Source organism: Mustela nivalis (genome assembly GCF_964662115.1).
Source record: "Mustela nivalis genome assembly, chromosome: 11".
NCBI lineage: Eukaryota > Metazoa > Chordata > Mammalia > Carnivora > Mustelidae > Mustela > Mustela nivalis.
Window position 1 is genome coordinate 102,485,697 of NC_139030.1, and position 16,797 is coordinate 102,502,493.

General features: G+C 39.4%; 1 protein-coding gene and 1 long non-coding RNA gene across 3 annotated transcripts; both read right to left on the reverse strand.

The window, feature by feature from the left end:
• Nucleotides 1–1,583: 1,583 nt before the first annotated feature.
• Nucleotides 1,584–6,531, reverse strand: LOC309844104. Its single transcript, XR_014300500.1, has 2 exons — nucleotides 3,897–6,531; nucleotides 1,584–2,295 (listed from the first exon to the last, which is right to left on the reverse strand). It is a non-coding gene; the product is annotated as an uncharacterized lncRNA (long non-coding RNA).
• Nucleotides 6,532–7,364: 833 nt separating this feature from the next.
• Nucleotides 7,365–16,793, reverse strand: MAIP1 (matrix AAA peptidase interacting protein 1). Of its 2 annotated transcripts, none has more exons than XR_014300140.1 (5): nucleotides 16,130–16,792; nucleotides 11,355–11,426; nucleotides 10,810–10,936; nucleotides 9,365–9,518; nucleotides 7,365–7,664 (listed from the first exon to the last, which is right to left on the reverse strand). XR_014300140.1 is itself a non-coding variant. In XM_082688974.1 (5 exons), the coding sequence occupies exons 1-5, from the start codon at nucleotides 16,568–16,570 to the stop codon at nucleotides 7,586–7,588; spliced, it is 867 nt and encodes a 288-aa protein (XP_082545100.1). In that variant the 5' UTR covers nucleotides 16,571–16,793; the 3' UTR covers nucleotides 7,365–7,585. The 2 variants fall into 2 exon arrangements, 1 of the variants encoding a protein (XP_082545100.1); XM_082688974.1 differs by lacking the exon at nucleotides 9,365–9,518 and adding an exon at nucleotides 9,556–9,703 and having other exon boundaries at nucleotides 16,130–16,793.
• Nucleotides 16,794–16,797: the final 4 nt, after the last annotated feature.

Here is a 16,797-nt window from a genome sequence, read left to right on the forward strand (position 1 = left end):
TGCAGTTACATACCAGCCCAAAGTACTCGATCTCTGAATTTCTTTTATGTGTGAGAGAAATCAACTACTTCTGTATTATTTAGGCCACGGTCTTAAAAGTTTTTCTTTCATGCAGTCAGAACTAATCCTAAATGATACCCCAATATTTGCATGATCTACCTAAATTGATATTGAAGGGCCAAGATTAAGTACTCTCATAAAGTCTTATTTTATCTAAGTTTCTCAGAATTATTATTTTGGAACAATGAACAACTTATAATAAGATTGACACTGTGTAAGGTCTTAGTTTGAATCCACATGGTGCCCCCATTAATCCAAAGGGTGTTTTAAAGCACTTGGCAGGTCTCATCACAGAAGAGAATGGAATTCAGGTGTTCTATGGCCTCTGTCACTTGACGCTGGTCTAAGGCATCTGCAATCATTGGTATCCATTAATAGAGCCCCTCATCTTCAGGCCCTATAGCGGAGTAGTCAATAATCCTCAGCTAAAAATAAGTCACTAGAAGATCTGGGAAGTCCCTTTTTTTTTTTTTTTTCTTTTTTACTGAGCTTCCTGATCTTTTTGATGCAATAGTATCCCGGCTCCACAATAGCCAATCTTAGTATTAAAATAAGACAGGTAGTTCCTTGCCGCATGTGGTACCAATTGTTACTGCTCACCAAATGCTTCTCAATCTCTGCCTTCCAGCCACATGATTAACTGCATTTGATGGAGCTCTGTAGTTGAGTAGGGTCATGTCCTGGCTAATGAGCTGTATCACTTCCAAGCTTAGTATTTAATTGCTCATGCAGAGTTGTAGTTTTCATTTCGCATCATAGCAGGTAGTGGTGGCCCGTCAGCTGTGTCCACGAGGGCAGGTGACACGCTTTCACTGCTAAGCAGAGTCCCCACCCAGGCATCTCTTATTGGATAAGTCGTGTGAACAAAAAGTGTATATATATACACTTTTTGTGTATATATATGTGTATATATATATATATATGCATATATATACATATATATAAATTTTTTTTTTTGCTTCAATCCACCACTATTTGGAGATTGTTATTGCAATCGGCATTATCCTGACTGATATACTACCCCATCCAGAAAAATACCTTCTGAAGATGGGAGTGATCATAGCAGAACTGAATGATACAATCTATGGTTCCAACAGTAAGAGAAGAGGTGTGGGTAAGTTCTCCCTGACTTGACTCATGCACTTAACCCTTTTAACATCCATAAATTCTGTTCATGAAGCTTTTTTGTTAAGCGGTTTCCTGCAACACATCTACCTACAAAAATCTGTCAGTAAGCAAAGAAAGCAATTCTCCCATTTCTCCGTGACTTCAGACCCTGTCAAACGTTACTGCCCATCCTGGCCTTCAGATTCCATACACAATTAGCGCCACCGTGTGGTACTTATGATAAATGACATTCATTATGGGACTATAAAAGCAAGGTCACTTACCAAGCGGTATCATTTACCCATTGAGAAGGGGTTTGTACATGATAAAAGAAACCACATCCAGGTTGCTGGGACACCAAAAAAAGCAAGAGGGAAAATATTCCTGCCATGTGAGCTAGGAAACTCAATAGAGGCGAGGCTTGCTCATTTATTTATTCGTTCAAGCAATATTTACTAAGTTCTGCCATATGCCAGATATTGTTCTGGGCCCTGGAAATACAGTAGTGAACAAGATAAAGTCCTTCCTTTAGTTGGAGAGATAGACAATGGAATAAATCAACAAAATAATATATACTACAATAGCAGATAAATCTGGTTTAGGGCACAGAGAGTGATGGGGAGGAGTTGTTTTAAATAAGGTCGACAGAAATAAAGGCAAGAAATCTACATTAACTCACCCAAAGCTACTTTAGAAAAATGACCCAAATATCAAATATATATATAAATATAAGCATTATCTTGCATATATTAAATGCTAAGATGCTTCAAGATGCCCAAAGCTTGGTTTGTAAACACCCTGTCTTAGTGCATTCAGGTTGCTGTAACAAAAATACCATAGATGGGGTGGCTGAAACAACATTTTTTTCTCACAGTTCTGGAGAGGTTTGAGATCAAGGTGACAGCAGATTCAGTGTCTGGTACAAACCCTCTTCCTGGATTGTAGGTGTGTCCTCAAATGGACAAAGGAACTTCTGGGATCTCTTTTTTTGAAGACATTAATCCCACTCGTGAGGATTCCACCATCTGAATCCTTCCCGAAGTCCTCATCTCCTAATGACATGATACTGGGGGTTAGGATGACAACATATGAATTTGCGGAGGACACATTCCGTCTATAGCAATCACCCTGAAAAGAAATCACGATTCTTTGGACAAAACACTGATTGTTCAGGTCTGAGGCAGGAAATGAACATGAAGATCCTGGGACAGGCTGTTATGCCAAAAAAATACAGAACCATATAAGGATTAACTACTATGGTCGTAAGAGTCTTCACCTGTCACAGTGAACACATTACAGGGGCTCTCACTGGCCAAACTGTGGCTATTTAAGCATCAGAATAGTAACTGTAATTGATATTACATTGGATGACTAAAGTTTATGAGTGGTGATTTCTTAAAGGGAAGAGGCACTGTTATATAGAATGCCAATAGAAGGTGTGTTACAGAATTATAGAATCGTTATTTTGTAGACTAAGGTAGAATTCTTGCAAGGATCATCTGGTATATTAATTCCTGTTGCCAATGTAACAAATTACTACAATCATAGTGGCTTACAACAACACAGATTTACTATTTTACAGTTCTGGAGGTCAGAAGTCTGGCTGCGCTCCTAATGCAAACTCTAGGGAAAAATCTGTTTCTTGTCTTTTCTACTTTATACATGCTGTCTGCATTCCTTGGCTCTCATGGCCTCACATCACTCCCACCTCTGCTTCCATTACTGCATCTCCTTCTGACCCTGACCTATCTGCTTCCCTTTTATAAGGACCCTTGCAATAACATCGAGCTCACCCAGCTAATCCAGGATATTCTCCCCATCACAAGATCCTTAATATATCTGCAAATTCCCATTTTGCCATGTAAGGTAACATATTCTAGGTTCCAGGCATTAGGATATAAACATTTCTGGAGACTATTATAAGCCTACCACTAGGTACAGTGTATGTATGTGTACTTGTAATGTGTGTGTGTGTGTATGTATACATATACATATGTATATACTTACATATATTTGTATATATTTATTCTATAATATCAAGTACACAAATCACTTGTAAGATATTCTTGCCAAAAATGTTTAACTTGAATCTAATCAAGCCTCTAGCCCTAACTTTCAGCCAGTTTAGAGAAATGACACCATAATAAAATAATCAAACACATTCAACATATGGGACATACTATATATTTACTAGGCTATATGTTATACCATCCTAGACTCCTCAAAATTGCAAGGTCATAAAAATAAAAGGATATTCTAAAAAAATTTTTTTTTAAAGATTTTATTTATTTGTCAGAGAGAGCGAGCGAGAGCGAGCACAGGCAGACAGAGTGGAAGGCAGAGTTAGACGGAGAAGCAGGCTCCCTGCGGAGCAAGGAGCCCGATATGGGACTCGATCCCAGGACGCTGGGATCATGACCCGAGCCGAAGGCAGCTGCTTAACCAACTGAGCCACCCAGGCGTCCCAAGGATATTCTAAAAATTTTTAAAAGAACTTAAGAAACATAATAACTAAATGCAACATGTGAACCTTGATTGGATCTTGGTTAAAAGATAATTGGTGGGTAAAAAAAAAAAAAGGTAATTGGTGGAATTTTAAACTTGTGCTAAATATTAGATGATATTATGGAATTATTGCCAATACTCATATTTACATAGGATAATGTCCTTATTTTTAGAAATGCATGTTGAAATACTTAGGAGTGAAATATACAATGTATGGAACTTACTTTCAAATATTTTAGATAAAAACTGTGCGTGTGTAGAAGGGGAGGCGGGTAGAGGGCACGTGGGCGGATAAGTCGTTAAGCCTCTGCCTTCCACTCAGGTCGTGATCCCAGGGTCCTGGGATCGAGTCCCGCATCGGGCTCCCTGCTTGGTGGGAAGCCTGCTTCTCCCTCTCTCTCTCTCCCTTGCTTGTGTTCCCTCTCACTGTGTCTCTGTCAAAAAAATAAATAAAATCTTAAGAAAAAAAAGGGGGAGGTGGCGAGATGAAACAATATGGCAAAACGTACATGATTTTGTTTCTAAGGGGAGAGTAGGTAGTCTATATTGTAGTCGCAACAATTAATTTTATGAGTCAATTGGACTATGTCATGATATTCAAATATTTGACCAAACGTTATTCTAGCTGTTTCTATGAAGGTATTTTTAGATGAGATTAACATCTAAATCAGCAGAGTTGAGTAAAGCAGATTATCCTCCATACTATAGGGTGGGCCTCCTTTAGTCAGTTGAAGGCCTTAAAAGAAGACGAGGACACCTCTCCCCTGGAAGAATGAATGTTGTCAGGAGATCACCTTCGGACTTAAACTGCAGCACTGACTCTTCTCTGGGTCTCCTGCCTGCCCCCACCCCCACCCATCCTACAGATTTTTAACTTGCCTCCCTCCACATCACATAAACAAATTCCCTAATACCTCTCCATCTCTAGCACATGTATATGTATAATACAGATCACATATATATTAGCACATAAGGATATATTTTATATATTATACCCTATTCATATATATATATATATTTTCATTCCTGGGCTAATTTATAGTTAGTTTGCTTAATTGCTAGCCCCTGAAAAAAGCAAAAAAATGATTAAAAGTAGCAGGATGGGGAACAGCAGGAGGAGATTTAAATAACCCAATTGTACATAAGAAAATGGCTTTGAAAGGGGAACATATATATCTGAAATGCATGGCTTAGGGACATGTAGTCTCTCCTTTACACGTAATTGAAGGCAGATTCAAAATTGTAAAGGAAGTGATGATATATTAGCAACAGACTTTAAGAATAAACTTCAGGAAACTTTTAAACCGAGGAGACACTATACACCAAACACCTGAAAGGGGCTTTGTTCTCTGTCAAAGGGCTCACACCCAAAATAGGGGACTTAATCAGAGAAAGTACAAAGAAATGGAAAATTGCCAATTTGGAGAGTTCCAATATGTAGTGGAACATTTTCAAAGAGCTTTAAAAAGTAAACTAGCTAGAAGTCAAACCAAATTTATGTCCCTTTAGGTAAAATAACTTGCCTCCAACTTGGTGTCTCGGCTATTGTAAATAATGTTACAATGGACATGTTTCGACTTTTCTAGACTTCCACAGAAATGTAATTGTACAGTTAAGCACTCTTTTGTGTCTGGCTTCCTTCACTCATTTGTCTATCTGTTCATCTACCGAACCGTTTGGAAGTCTTTTTAGTTTGGAGTCATTAAGAACAAAGTTATGGTCACTCACAAACAACACCTTGTATAGATGTCGGTTTTCACTTCTCTTAAATACCTAGAAACAGAATTGCTGGATCCTAAAAGCATGTGCTTAACTTTATAAGATACTGCCAAAATATCTTCCAAGTTGTTGGTATCATTTTGCATTGTTACTAACAGTATTTGAGAATTCCAGTTGCTTCAGATCTTCGCCAATATTTGGTACTGGCAGTTTTTGATATCAAAGCTGTTTTGGTGGGTCTGTAGTGGGTTTTGTCTGCATGTAGTTTCATTTTTCCATTGACTAAGGATATAGAGCATCCTTCTATGTGTTTATTGGCAACTTGAGTATCTTTCATGGAGAATCTATTCAAATCTTTTGCCCAATATTTAGTGGGTTAACTTTTCATTGAGCTTCATAAGCATTACTTTTTCCAAATATAGGTCTTTTGTCAAATATTCCAAGTATTTCCAAGTATTTTTTCCAATCTGTGACCCAGCTTTCACTTTCTTACTGCTTTCAAAGAGTGTAAGTTTTAATTTCGATATATTTTAATTTACTTATTTTCTTTCACAATTGATGCTTTGTGTGTCCTAAGAAATCTTTGTCTATTCCAAGATAGCAAAGTTTCTTTCTACAATTTCTAGAATTTTAGCTTTTAAGTCTATGACCCATTTTGGAATCCAAAGTTTGCACTAAAATCATGTATGGTGTGAGGCAAAAGCTGAGGTGACTTCCCATTTGAATGTATAGTTATTCTATTTGTTAAGAAGACTACCTTTCCATCACTCAATTGCTTTGGCGCCTTTGCCAAAAACCAATTGTCCAATAGGCATAGATCTATTTCTGGACTCTATTCTGTCCATTGGCCCTTAACAATTTTTTTTTTTTTTTTTTAAAGACTGAACAGGGAGCCCGATGTGGGACTCGATCCCAGGGCTGTGGGATCATGACCTCAGCTGAAGGCAGACCTTTAACCAACTGAGCCACCCAGGGGTCCCAGCACTTAACATTTCCTATACAACAGGTCTTCTGGGGGCACCTGGGTGGCTCAGTGGGTTAAAGCCTCTGCCTTCAGCTCAAGTCGTGATCTCAGGGTCCTAGGATCGAGCCCCACATCAGGCTCCCTGCTTGGCGGGGAGCCTGCTTCCCCCTCTCTCTCTGCCTGCCTCTCTGCCTACTTGTGATCTCTGTCTGTCAAATAAATAAATAAAATCTTAAAAAAAAAAAAAACCAAAAAAGGTCTTCTGGCAACAAATTCACTCATCTTTTCCCTGTCTGAAAAAAGCCTTTCTTCACCTTTTCTTATTTTTGCTGAATATAGAATTCTAGGGTAATATGCTTTTTCTTATAACACTTTAAAGATATTCTAACAAGGTCTCTCACTTGCACTTGGAGAAAAGAAATATAGTCCTTCTCTGTATAGAATGTGTTTTTTTTCTCCTCTAGCTGCTTTACAATTTTCTCTGGTTTTCAACAATTTGATCATGGTATACCTTTATGAGGTTTTCTTTATGTTACCCTGCTTATTGAATTTCTTGATCTGTGAGTTTATAGTTTTCATCAATTAGGAAAAATTTCAGACATTATTTCTTATATTGTCTTTGCCTCCCTTACCCAAACTTCTAGGAATCCAAATACAAGTATGTTAGAGGATTTGATATTATCCCATAGGTGCCTAAGGCACTACTCTATTTTTTTCTTTTGGTGCTATAGTAAGCTTCAAGTTCACTGATCTTTTTGCTTCTGCTGTGACCAATCTAGTACAATTCCATCTAGTCCTTCTCATCTAGCTAGTGACCAGAAGTAATCAAATAGCAGCAATGATTTTTAAAAATAAATCTTAGACATACTTGAACTACTGGTTTAAACGTATTAATGACAAATATTTAAGGACTTAATTTAGAAATGTTTTTTCAAGACTTTCTTTATGCCTATAAAATTAGTTTGTGTACAAGTAACATTAGAAATGATATGGAATATGACACCAACAATGGGCTGTTATACGTTTTTTACTTTGATCTCTTTTATAGAACGTGGCATCTGTGGAAAATGCTCTATTGTATCATGCCGATATACTACAAGAAATATTTCAAAATAATACAAAAGTGAGCCACAGTCTTGACTAAGTGAAGATCAACTCGTCCAAAATTTCTTTCCTTAATTTTTCATAGTAATTGCCAGAAGTCCAGTAAGCTGGTTTTTCCAAGAAAGATCATTCTAGTAACTTTGAGTGTTCAATCCGTGCAATGGTCCAGTCAGGCTTTACTCCTTGTGTAAACTCCCTCTGAAATCTAGGGGAAAAAATTACAAATAATATGAATCTTAACATTAGTCCAAGTATTTCTTGGGTAACTATATAATTTGCAAGTGTACATTAGAGACAGTTTTTAGCAATAGCTAATGGTTAATCATAAATAAACATCAAAACAAAACAAGTTTAATTTACCAATTCAATCACACACACAAAAAAATCCTCACAAAATTACCATATTCTCCACTAAAATGAGTTTTGTTTTTCTTTTCTTTTCTTTTTTTTTTGAGGTAGGCTCCACACCCAGTACAGAGCCCAGTGTAGGGTTTGAACTCACGACTCTGAGATCAAGAACTGAGCTGAGATCAAGAATCGACCACAATTAACTGAGCCACCCAGGTGCCCCTAAAATGAGTATCTTAATCAACTAATAGACAGTCCAAGAACTGCCAACTTTAGCAGAAGGATGTAATTATCCTTATATAATTATTATTATATAGTAATAATAATAGCAATTATTATTATTAATATCCTTATTATTCTGCTATTAAATAATAGCTATCACAAATGCCTAATATGAAGAAAAATAAATTGGACCACCATAATGGAAAGGGTACTTTAGTGGAATTTGGTTTATATACATTAGATCAGTCTTGGAAATAACAGTGTTTATGAACTGTCTGTGGTCTTAATAGGGAAAATCAGAAGAAGCAGAGGTATTGGTTATATCGTTCTTTAATTATATATGATGTCTTTAAAAGGAGATGATTCAGATTTTGTATAGTAATAAATAAAACAAAATTCAAAAAAAAAAAAAAAGAAAAAAGAAAAGAAAAAAGAAAAAAAGCAGTCCTTTCAAGAAAAGTGAAAAAGTCAGACTACCTTTTACCTTAGTGAAACAGAATATATTTTCTTTCTTAGGTCATTTTTGGGATTTGTTATTTTTAAATCAAGTTTACATAGTTTTGGCAACATGATAGTATCTTCTTTTAAATGAATATTAAATTGTGTTTCCATGGACTTGCTTGACCTGGTTCACTGTTCCAAATTTTATTAGCAGAAAAATACATGATAGTGTATTTAAGTAAGTTGCTAACCTACTATACAGTACCTCTTTATACGTAGGAACACTTCAATTTTATACGTGAACCCCTACCAGAGTACCTGGTAAACAGGAAATGATTAATAAATGTCTAGAGAGTAGATGGTCCATGTGCCAACTGTGGCAGATTGTATTTTCCAAGGATGGTTATAACCATATGCCCCATCACACATGTTCTTCTGCAATGTGACCCTGCTTTGCCCCATAAAGAGGTGGAGTCTCTCCTGCCCTTTCAAATGTGCAGGTCCTAGGACTGCTTTGACAGGCAGACTAGGGTGAAAATGTTCCCATCCTGGGCACAGTCTTTTACCTGGTCTAGCCAATGACCACATCAAACATGTGAATAGCCTGAGATCGCCACAAACCCAAGCCACGAAGAGAGGCCTTGGAGAATGAGACGTTATGTGGAAAAGTCAAGGAGCACCAAGGGAATCCACGTGTGAGTGACAAAGCCACTATGGAAATGAATCCTCCAGCCCCGCCACAAAGAAAGACCCAGAGCTGAGCCTTCCCAAAACTCCTAAGCAGGAAAACAGCAGACAAAATATACTGCTGCTTGAAGTGACTGAGTTTGGGAGTGGTTTATAACACAGCAATAGACAGTTCAAACATCCTTTAATTAAATTCAGCAATATTACCTCTTTCTAACTTCTCAACACTTCTGTTTCATGTCCAGTATGTCTTTATGACTTTCTCTCTTCTTAAATAACTTGTCAAATGTCAATCCTTTTCTTCCTAAAGCTCCCTTTAGATTTCATACCTTCATACTTCCTTCATACTACCTTCCATTTTCTAGAGAAAGGAAACAATGAAATGAGATTAGACTTACTCATAGCTTGCACTAAGAAGCTGTTTAGTTTCCACGTTCTGATCCCCCAACTTAACCTGGAACACACTGGCTCCACTTAAAGTTTCACTGGGGATGTTGGCACTGGTTAGATACCAAAAGCACATCAGGATGTTAACAAACTTCCTTCCTTAGAGAAAAAACACACACATACACACATACAAATACAAATCACAAAAATCTATCATCCATATATCCAAAATGAAATTAGAAGTTGGCAATAGCTACACAGTTGTTACAGATCACATTTCATACTTAGTCTAGTCTGATAGTAACATAGGTGACTTTCTATTTTTAAAACATTCTCTTAACGTTGATGATGTATTTGCCTTCTTCTCTGCATCTCAGAAATAACAGTTGGGATTTCCTGAGCATGTACTATGTACCCTAATTCACTTTCTGTGTGCCTAATGATTACAATAATGTAGTATGCTAAAATCAGGTTGTGACCATGATGCTGAGATGCAATTTGAAATATTAGGGGAGAAGAAAATATTTATCACTAAACGTATCTATAGAAATGTTTTAAATTAACATGTGTATGAAAAATGTTCAACCATTAAAGAGTCCTATATCAGAACTGCCTTGCAAAGTATGTAAGCAAAAGCTAGATTTCCTGTGTGCCTGGCACATAATACATTCATTTATGAGCAAATATTTTAGAAGAAATAAATGAAGTCAATACATTTTTTAAGAATGCTATAGGGAAAATGGATGCATTGGCCAAGGAGAAGAACGAAATAACTACTAAAGTTCCTTTTAACCTTTTCATTGTCTCCAAACAAATCCAATGTGGGAGTCGCACAGCCAGTCTTACTTTCAAAAAAGTCATTAACTGGTATTATCAACTTTTTCTTTTACTCCTTCTATTTAACATATATTCAAAATATATTTAACATATATTTAAAAGGTAATGCTGAATTGTTTCCTTCAAGTTAGGAAATCTGAAACCCCAAGTATTTTCTATTTGAGCAGCCTTAAACAATTTTCATCAACTTAGGTGATGATACCATCTCTCCTGAATGAATAGTAGTAGAGGAAGGTCCTAGATAGAAGGGTTTAAGTTATTACCATATCTTAACTTTCCCAGAGCTGGTCTTGAAAGAATGAATATATTATTTTTCCTGAAGTCTGCTTGAACCAACAAAATCCCCACTATTTCATGATTACCCACTAGATTAGCTTTCCTGGGCCATTATTTATCATAAATTTAAACTGACTACTCTCTAGCATTACCTTTCTCGTCGTAGTAAATGGAGATGTCTCCTGTTGATGTGTATACAATTTCATCTATGTCAGCAGCAAGGGCATTTTTATGGTTGTCAGGTAGTGAACTGACCTTTTCCTTCAATACATGGAGCACCTAAGTATGGAAAAAGCAAATCATAGTTCACCCGCTGAATTTTCAAAAGCCTTTCAAAAAGCAGATGAGTTCCTTATGGAATGAATTTTTCTATGCCTATTTTTAAATTTACTACTGTATTTCCTCATATTCAAAAGCAAGGTTGAAAGGCATCAAATTGTTCAATAGGTAATTCCTAACAGAACATTCAGTATAAAGACAACTGAAAAACATCACATTTACTTACTTATTCCTTAAATAGCACATCATTCTATGCATTTATATGACCCAAAGCACCGAAAAATAAAGATACAGGGATTCTACTTCGGCTGATGGCACACATACTACTTTTAAGCATAAATAAAGGTAACACATGTATTATTCTATTGCAGGAGAATGATACATTTATTTTTAAAGGAAAATTAAAAGTATACTTCACCTCTTTGGCCACAAGTTCTTCCAACAGATCAAATTTACACTGTGACAGTAACTTGGACACATGAGCAAAAGCCTTAAAAAAAAAAAAGTGGGGAGAGGTTGATAATCGTTATTTCAAAACACCATGCAAAATACCATACAATGTACAATGCTCATACTTAAATAGCTTAGTATCACAAAGACTGTTTTATGATAAAGGTGATAAACAATGTTAAATATTATGATATCATTGTCAGGCATGAGTCCTTCAAAGTTGGTTGGCTTTTCTCTTCTCATAGGACCTTCCCACATATACAGTAGTGAGCTCACTGCCAATTACGTCTCCACTCTTAGGACCAGGGGAAAGACAGTGTGTGCGTACACATGAGCTCTCAACACAAATCCTCCCATAGCTTTCCTTTATAAAATAATAATGAAGTAATCACTGTTATTACTGTAATGACTATGACGTGACAACCTCCCCCCCTTAACTATGAACACAAAGAATTTGAGAAGCCGGGCAATCTAGATTGTACTGGGAGTCTGGAGATTTGGGTTGCAATCTGACCCTCATTAAGATTGGTAAGGCAGGCCACCTGGGTGGCTCAGTGGGTTAAGCCTCTGCTTTCGGCTCAGGTCATGATCTCAGAGTCCTGGGATGAAGGTCTGACTAGGGCTCTCTGCTCAGCAGGGAGCCTGCTTCCGCCTCTCTCTCTGCCTGCCTCTCGGCCTAGTTGCGACCTCTCTATGTCTAATAAATAAAATCTTTAAAAAAAAAAAGATTGGTAAGGTAGGTTTGGGAAAGTGGGAGGAAAGATAACGAACGAGTTTACAGTCTAAGTGGATGCCAACTCTGAAGTACGAGATGCCACTGTAAAGTAGGGGGAACCAACCGCACTACTCCATATTCTCAGCAGTGAGACTGAAACGGTTAAAAGACTCCACCTGTCTTCAAGGAGCTTTCAGGTTGCTTGAGAAGGGAGACAAGTAAACTGACAAGTTCAAGAACTATGACAGGGGTAGGAACAGAATGACCTGAGCAGAAAAGCCACTTGAGCCAATGTGGAAGGACCAGGGAGGGCCTCTGAAAGGAAGGAACATCCAAGATGAAATCTGCAGAACTAGCAGGACAAGCAGGTGTGTGGGATGAGATGTTACGGGATTAACAGTTTCCCCCAAATTCCTATGCAGCAGTCTGAACTCCCATCTCAGAAGAGGTCTATATTTGGAGACAGGGTCTTTGAAAAGATGATTAAGATGAGGATGGGCCTTAATCCAATCTGACTTTATAAGAAGAAATTCTGACACCCACACAGAGGGGGGAAAAAAACCACATGAGGACACAGAAGACAGCCATTTATCTGCAAGGCAGGCAGAGGCCTCAGAAGAAACCAAACCTGCCAATACCTGGGTCTTGGACTTCTTTCCTCCAAAATGGTGAGAAAATAAAGTTCTTTGGTTTAAGTAAGCCAGATTGTGGTATTTTGTTATACCAGCAAAGCAGACAATGAGAGACTTGAATTTTGAGAAAATGCATATATCCAAACAGATTCAAGGACCCCTTGCCCTGAGGGTTCTGAGACACTACATATATTAAGCCTTCATGTGAGGAAGATGGTGGTATTTAGGTAAGAAGAAACGAAGACCACAGTGATCACGGGGAAACCCAACCATTATATTCTCATTTGTGGCCAAGGTGTGATATTTGTGGGGCCAAAGATCCCACCTGAGCAAATTATCTGATAAGATAATAATGAACCATTAGGAGGCTGCTCTGAGAAGGCTTTGATAATACAGGATTGTCTAACCCAAAGAGGCTTCTAGGAAATAGCCCTCTAAAACAGGCAAGCACCATACAGGAAAATAAACACGGTATGATTAATGTGGTTCGATGGCAGTAACAGGGAAGATCATATGCACACATCAGTAGTACTATACTGTGACAGAAGAAAATAGAAGTTTGTTCTTTGTTCTGATTTCTGGCACAGAGCTCCTAAAACAAGCCCCTTTCAACCCTAGCTGAGTTTAGGCTAATGAGGTGCCTGCTGTCACGGAAGCTCCACACCCTTCCCACATCCCTCGCCCTATGCATCTCTTCTATTTGGCTGTTCCTGAACTGTATCCTTTTGAAAAAAAAACTGGAAATACCAAGTAAGGTGCACTGGCCAGTCCATTGGAGCCCTGACTTGTGATTAGCGCCCGAAATGGAGGCAGCCATCTGGGACTGAGCCCTAACTTGTGGGCATTAATTTCAGGGAGTGAGCGTCAGAACTGCTGTAGAATTATGCCCTGAGGAGGCAGGCCTTGATGACACAGGAGTGTCTAACCTGGAGAGACTTCTAGGAAATAGCCCTCTTTTTCATAGAAAAGGCTAAAAACTTACAAACAAGATATATAAGAAAACATACAGTATATGACTAACATGGTTTAATGGCAGTATTAGGGAAGATATCATGTTATATGCAATTTTTTTTAAGATTTTATTTATTTGACAGAGATCACAAGTAAGCAGAGAGGCAGGCAGAGAGAGAAAGGAGGAAGCAGGCTCCCTGCTGAGCAGAGCGCCCAATGTGGGACTTGATCCCAGCACGCTAGGATTGTGACCTGAGCCAAAGGCAGAGGCTTTAACCCAGTGAGCCACCCAGTGAGTACACCCTGTTATGTGTACATATTAATGAAAAGCAGGGTCTATGTCGCTAATAAAGCTTAGCATTGGACCACCTATTCCCTTGGCTCATGTAATGAATCAAAACTTGACTAGATTGTACTTAACCATCTCAAATTCTAGTGACTGCTTGTAGACTGGGTCACAGCACAGTGCTTAAAATGCATCCTTGAGCCACTGTTTTATCATTGGCAAAGAAGAGTTAGACTAGAATCATGAACCTTAAAATGCCTTTTTGTTTTCATGTTCTCTGATTTAAAAAAAAAAAAAAAAAAAAAAAACCTGAATGAAAATGATCTAATGATCACTTGATTTCATAAACCAAGGTAAGATTTTATTGCTGGGAGGTTAGCTTAAGGAGAAAGGGCAAGTGGAGCCCATGAGAGGAGATGAACTAGCTAATGTTTTTGTACCAAATTATTCCCAAGCCCTAGAATTATGTATGTATGTATGTAACCCATGTAAAAAAAAAAAAAAAAAAAGATACAGTTGCACTAAGATCTAGGAGGGAGGTTTTTTTTGCCATGTCGTTTTAAATCATAGGTGTTGAAGAAGTGATTTGCTTGATACAAAAGGAATGTTAAGTAACCAGTGGTTTAAGGGAATTGATTTGCCATGGATGACCCAATATTGCTTTTGAAAATAACAGTGGTTGAATGCATAAAAACTAACTTAGATGAGGCAAAAACTGTTTACAGACTGGCTGATTAGGGGGTGGAGATACTTCATAGCAAGGAGGGCTAAAATAGCTAACAGGGGAAACAGGATGAGAGAGTGGCTAAAGTGTGTTCCATGCATCCTCCCCAGAGTCTGGGGAGAGGATTTCATTCCTTACTGATATCAATGAGCTGGTACAGTTATACAATGTTATGAGGCAGACAAACTCACGTATCATCAGTGAGCACTGCAGAGGAGAGTAAAATCATGCCACTTGACCTCTGCATGAACAAAAGATTTTGAGAACTGATATGAGCAGAGGTTTACCTCTTATAATGCTGTAAGTCCAGCTTTGTGTTTGCTTTTTAATTTTTTTACAAACACATAAAGCAGGCAAGAGTTGACTCAGGGAAGCAGGAACCAGGAGTTAATATCAACACGGATTATGTAAAGTTGGAAATGATTTATGATCGATGGGTCACACAAATAAATATAAATGGCTGTAGTTTACAGAAATAATCTGAAATAAATTAGGAACAAATGTATCAGTATTGGAAAATGATCCCACTAATTGCGTAAGTGTAAGGTATATGGCAGTAGGAACTGGGAAACAAGCCATGACTTCTATCACCGGTTCTGAAATGCTTGGGAATGACAAACCCTCAAAGGGATTCAAAAGAAATTTATAGATGCACTTTCATTCTAGAAAAATGCATGTGCACACAAAATCCATGAGCAATCTTAGGGCCCAAAGTGACCACTGTGTGACAAGGGTCAGACAGGATATTACCAGTCACTCGAAAAGAAACAGAACAGACAGGGCTTAAACTCGGTGCGCAGGGCGCTGTGCGCTCATCAGCGACCAGGTTGCCTCAGCAAATTCTTGGAAAGGGTAAAATTGCTTCGCTCTAGGTTACTCTTTAAAGAGGATGATAGGGAGGGGTTGCAGGGTAGGGAGAGGGGCAAGGAAGCTCCACCAAACAGCTAGCCCGAAGTTTCGTTTTTCTACCAAAATTACATTATTGCAATAGGAAATTATCTGGTTTACTCTTCGAGACAATCTTATCTACTCATTCATTCATTCAACAATTTGTGTAGTGTCTACTGTGTGCCAGGCACTGTCTTAATTCTGCAGAGAATCACATTCAGAAAAGACAAAGCCATGAAGCTTTCAAGTGGCAGAAAATGGTTGGAGTCGAATCCATTTCTATCCGATTCAGAACCTGCGGAGCGGAAAAAGAAACTGGGGGACTTGACCCCGGTGTCTCGTCCGAACCCCTCCCCGTCGGCGACCATGCAAACAGGCTGAAGCTTAATACAAGTCCAGAAGCAGCCAAGGGGCTCGGTGCCTGGGTCACTACCCACGTGGGAAGACCCGGGACCCAGGGAGGAAAACTCTTCGCTCAAGACCTCCTGCGTGGTAACAGCCGAATGCCCGAGAGGCTAACGGGTCAACCCCAAGTCAAGAAACAAACCTGCTTCGCTCCCTCAGAGAATTCTGCGATGCTGAACTCTTGGTCGAAATAGGCCCAGATTAGGAAGGCGTAAATTCGAGTCCGAACCCAGTTGATGGGGTTGGAGAAGCCCAGAATGATCATCTTGGTTTTCTGGCGCGGCTGGGGCTGCTCCTCCGCGCTGTAGCGGCGCCGAGGGTAGGCAGGGAAGACCGAGAGGGCGGCGCGGGGTCCCGGGGGGCTGAGCAGGGGCCGCGGAGGGCCGCGAGCGAGCAGCGCCGACGCCCAAGTGACGCGAGGAAATGGGGCCGCTCCGGAGCCGAGGCGGCGGCGGCAGAAGCAGCAGAGTCCGGCCAACCGCGGCCTCCCCTCGGCTACACCGGGAATCAGGGGTCGAGCGGCCCCGCCGGACAGAGGCGGAGAGAGCAGAAAGCGGGGCAAAAGACGCACGGCCAGCGCCATTTTTATGACTTTTCACCCCAGGCCCCGTCTGTGCTGTGTCGAATGAAAGCCGGCGGGAAACCAGCAGCGCAGCATCCGGGGAGAGAGACCGGTGAGTAAAGCTGCCAGAGGTGCTACTGCCACCTCTGGTGAGTCGGCCCCGTGCCGCCCCCCAGCACGCCGCTCACGCAGAGGCCTTTTAGCCCCCAGTCTCGCTCCCCGACCCGCCACGCTCGCGCGTCCGCCGC

Bases quoted from the DNA above. Each gene is read 5' to 3' on its own strand.
- MAIP1 (XM_082688974.1), bottom strand. From the start codon at position 16,570: ATGGCGCTGGCCGTGCGTCTTTTGCCCCGCTTTCTGCTCTCTCCGCCT. The intron at 11,427-16,129 runs GTTTGTTTCTTG...TTTTTTTTTAAG, and splicing joins TCTCTGAGGGAGCGAAGCAG to GCTTTTGCTCATGTGTCCAA. The intron at 10,937-11,354 runs GTGAAGTATACT...TTCCATACTTAG, and splicing joins AAGAACTTGTGGCCAAAGAG to GTGCTCCATGTATTGAAGGA.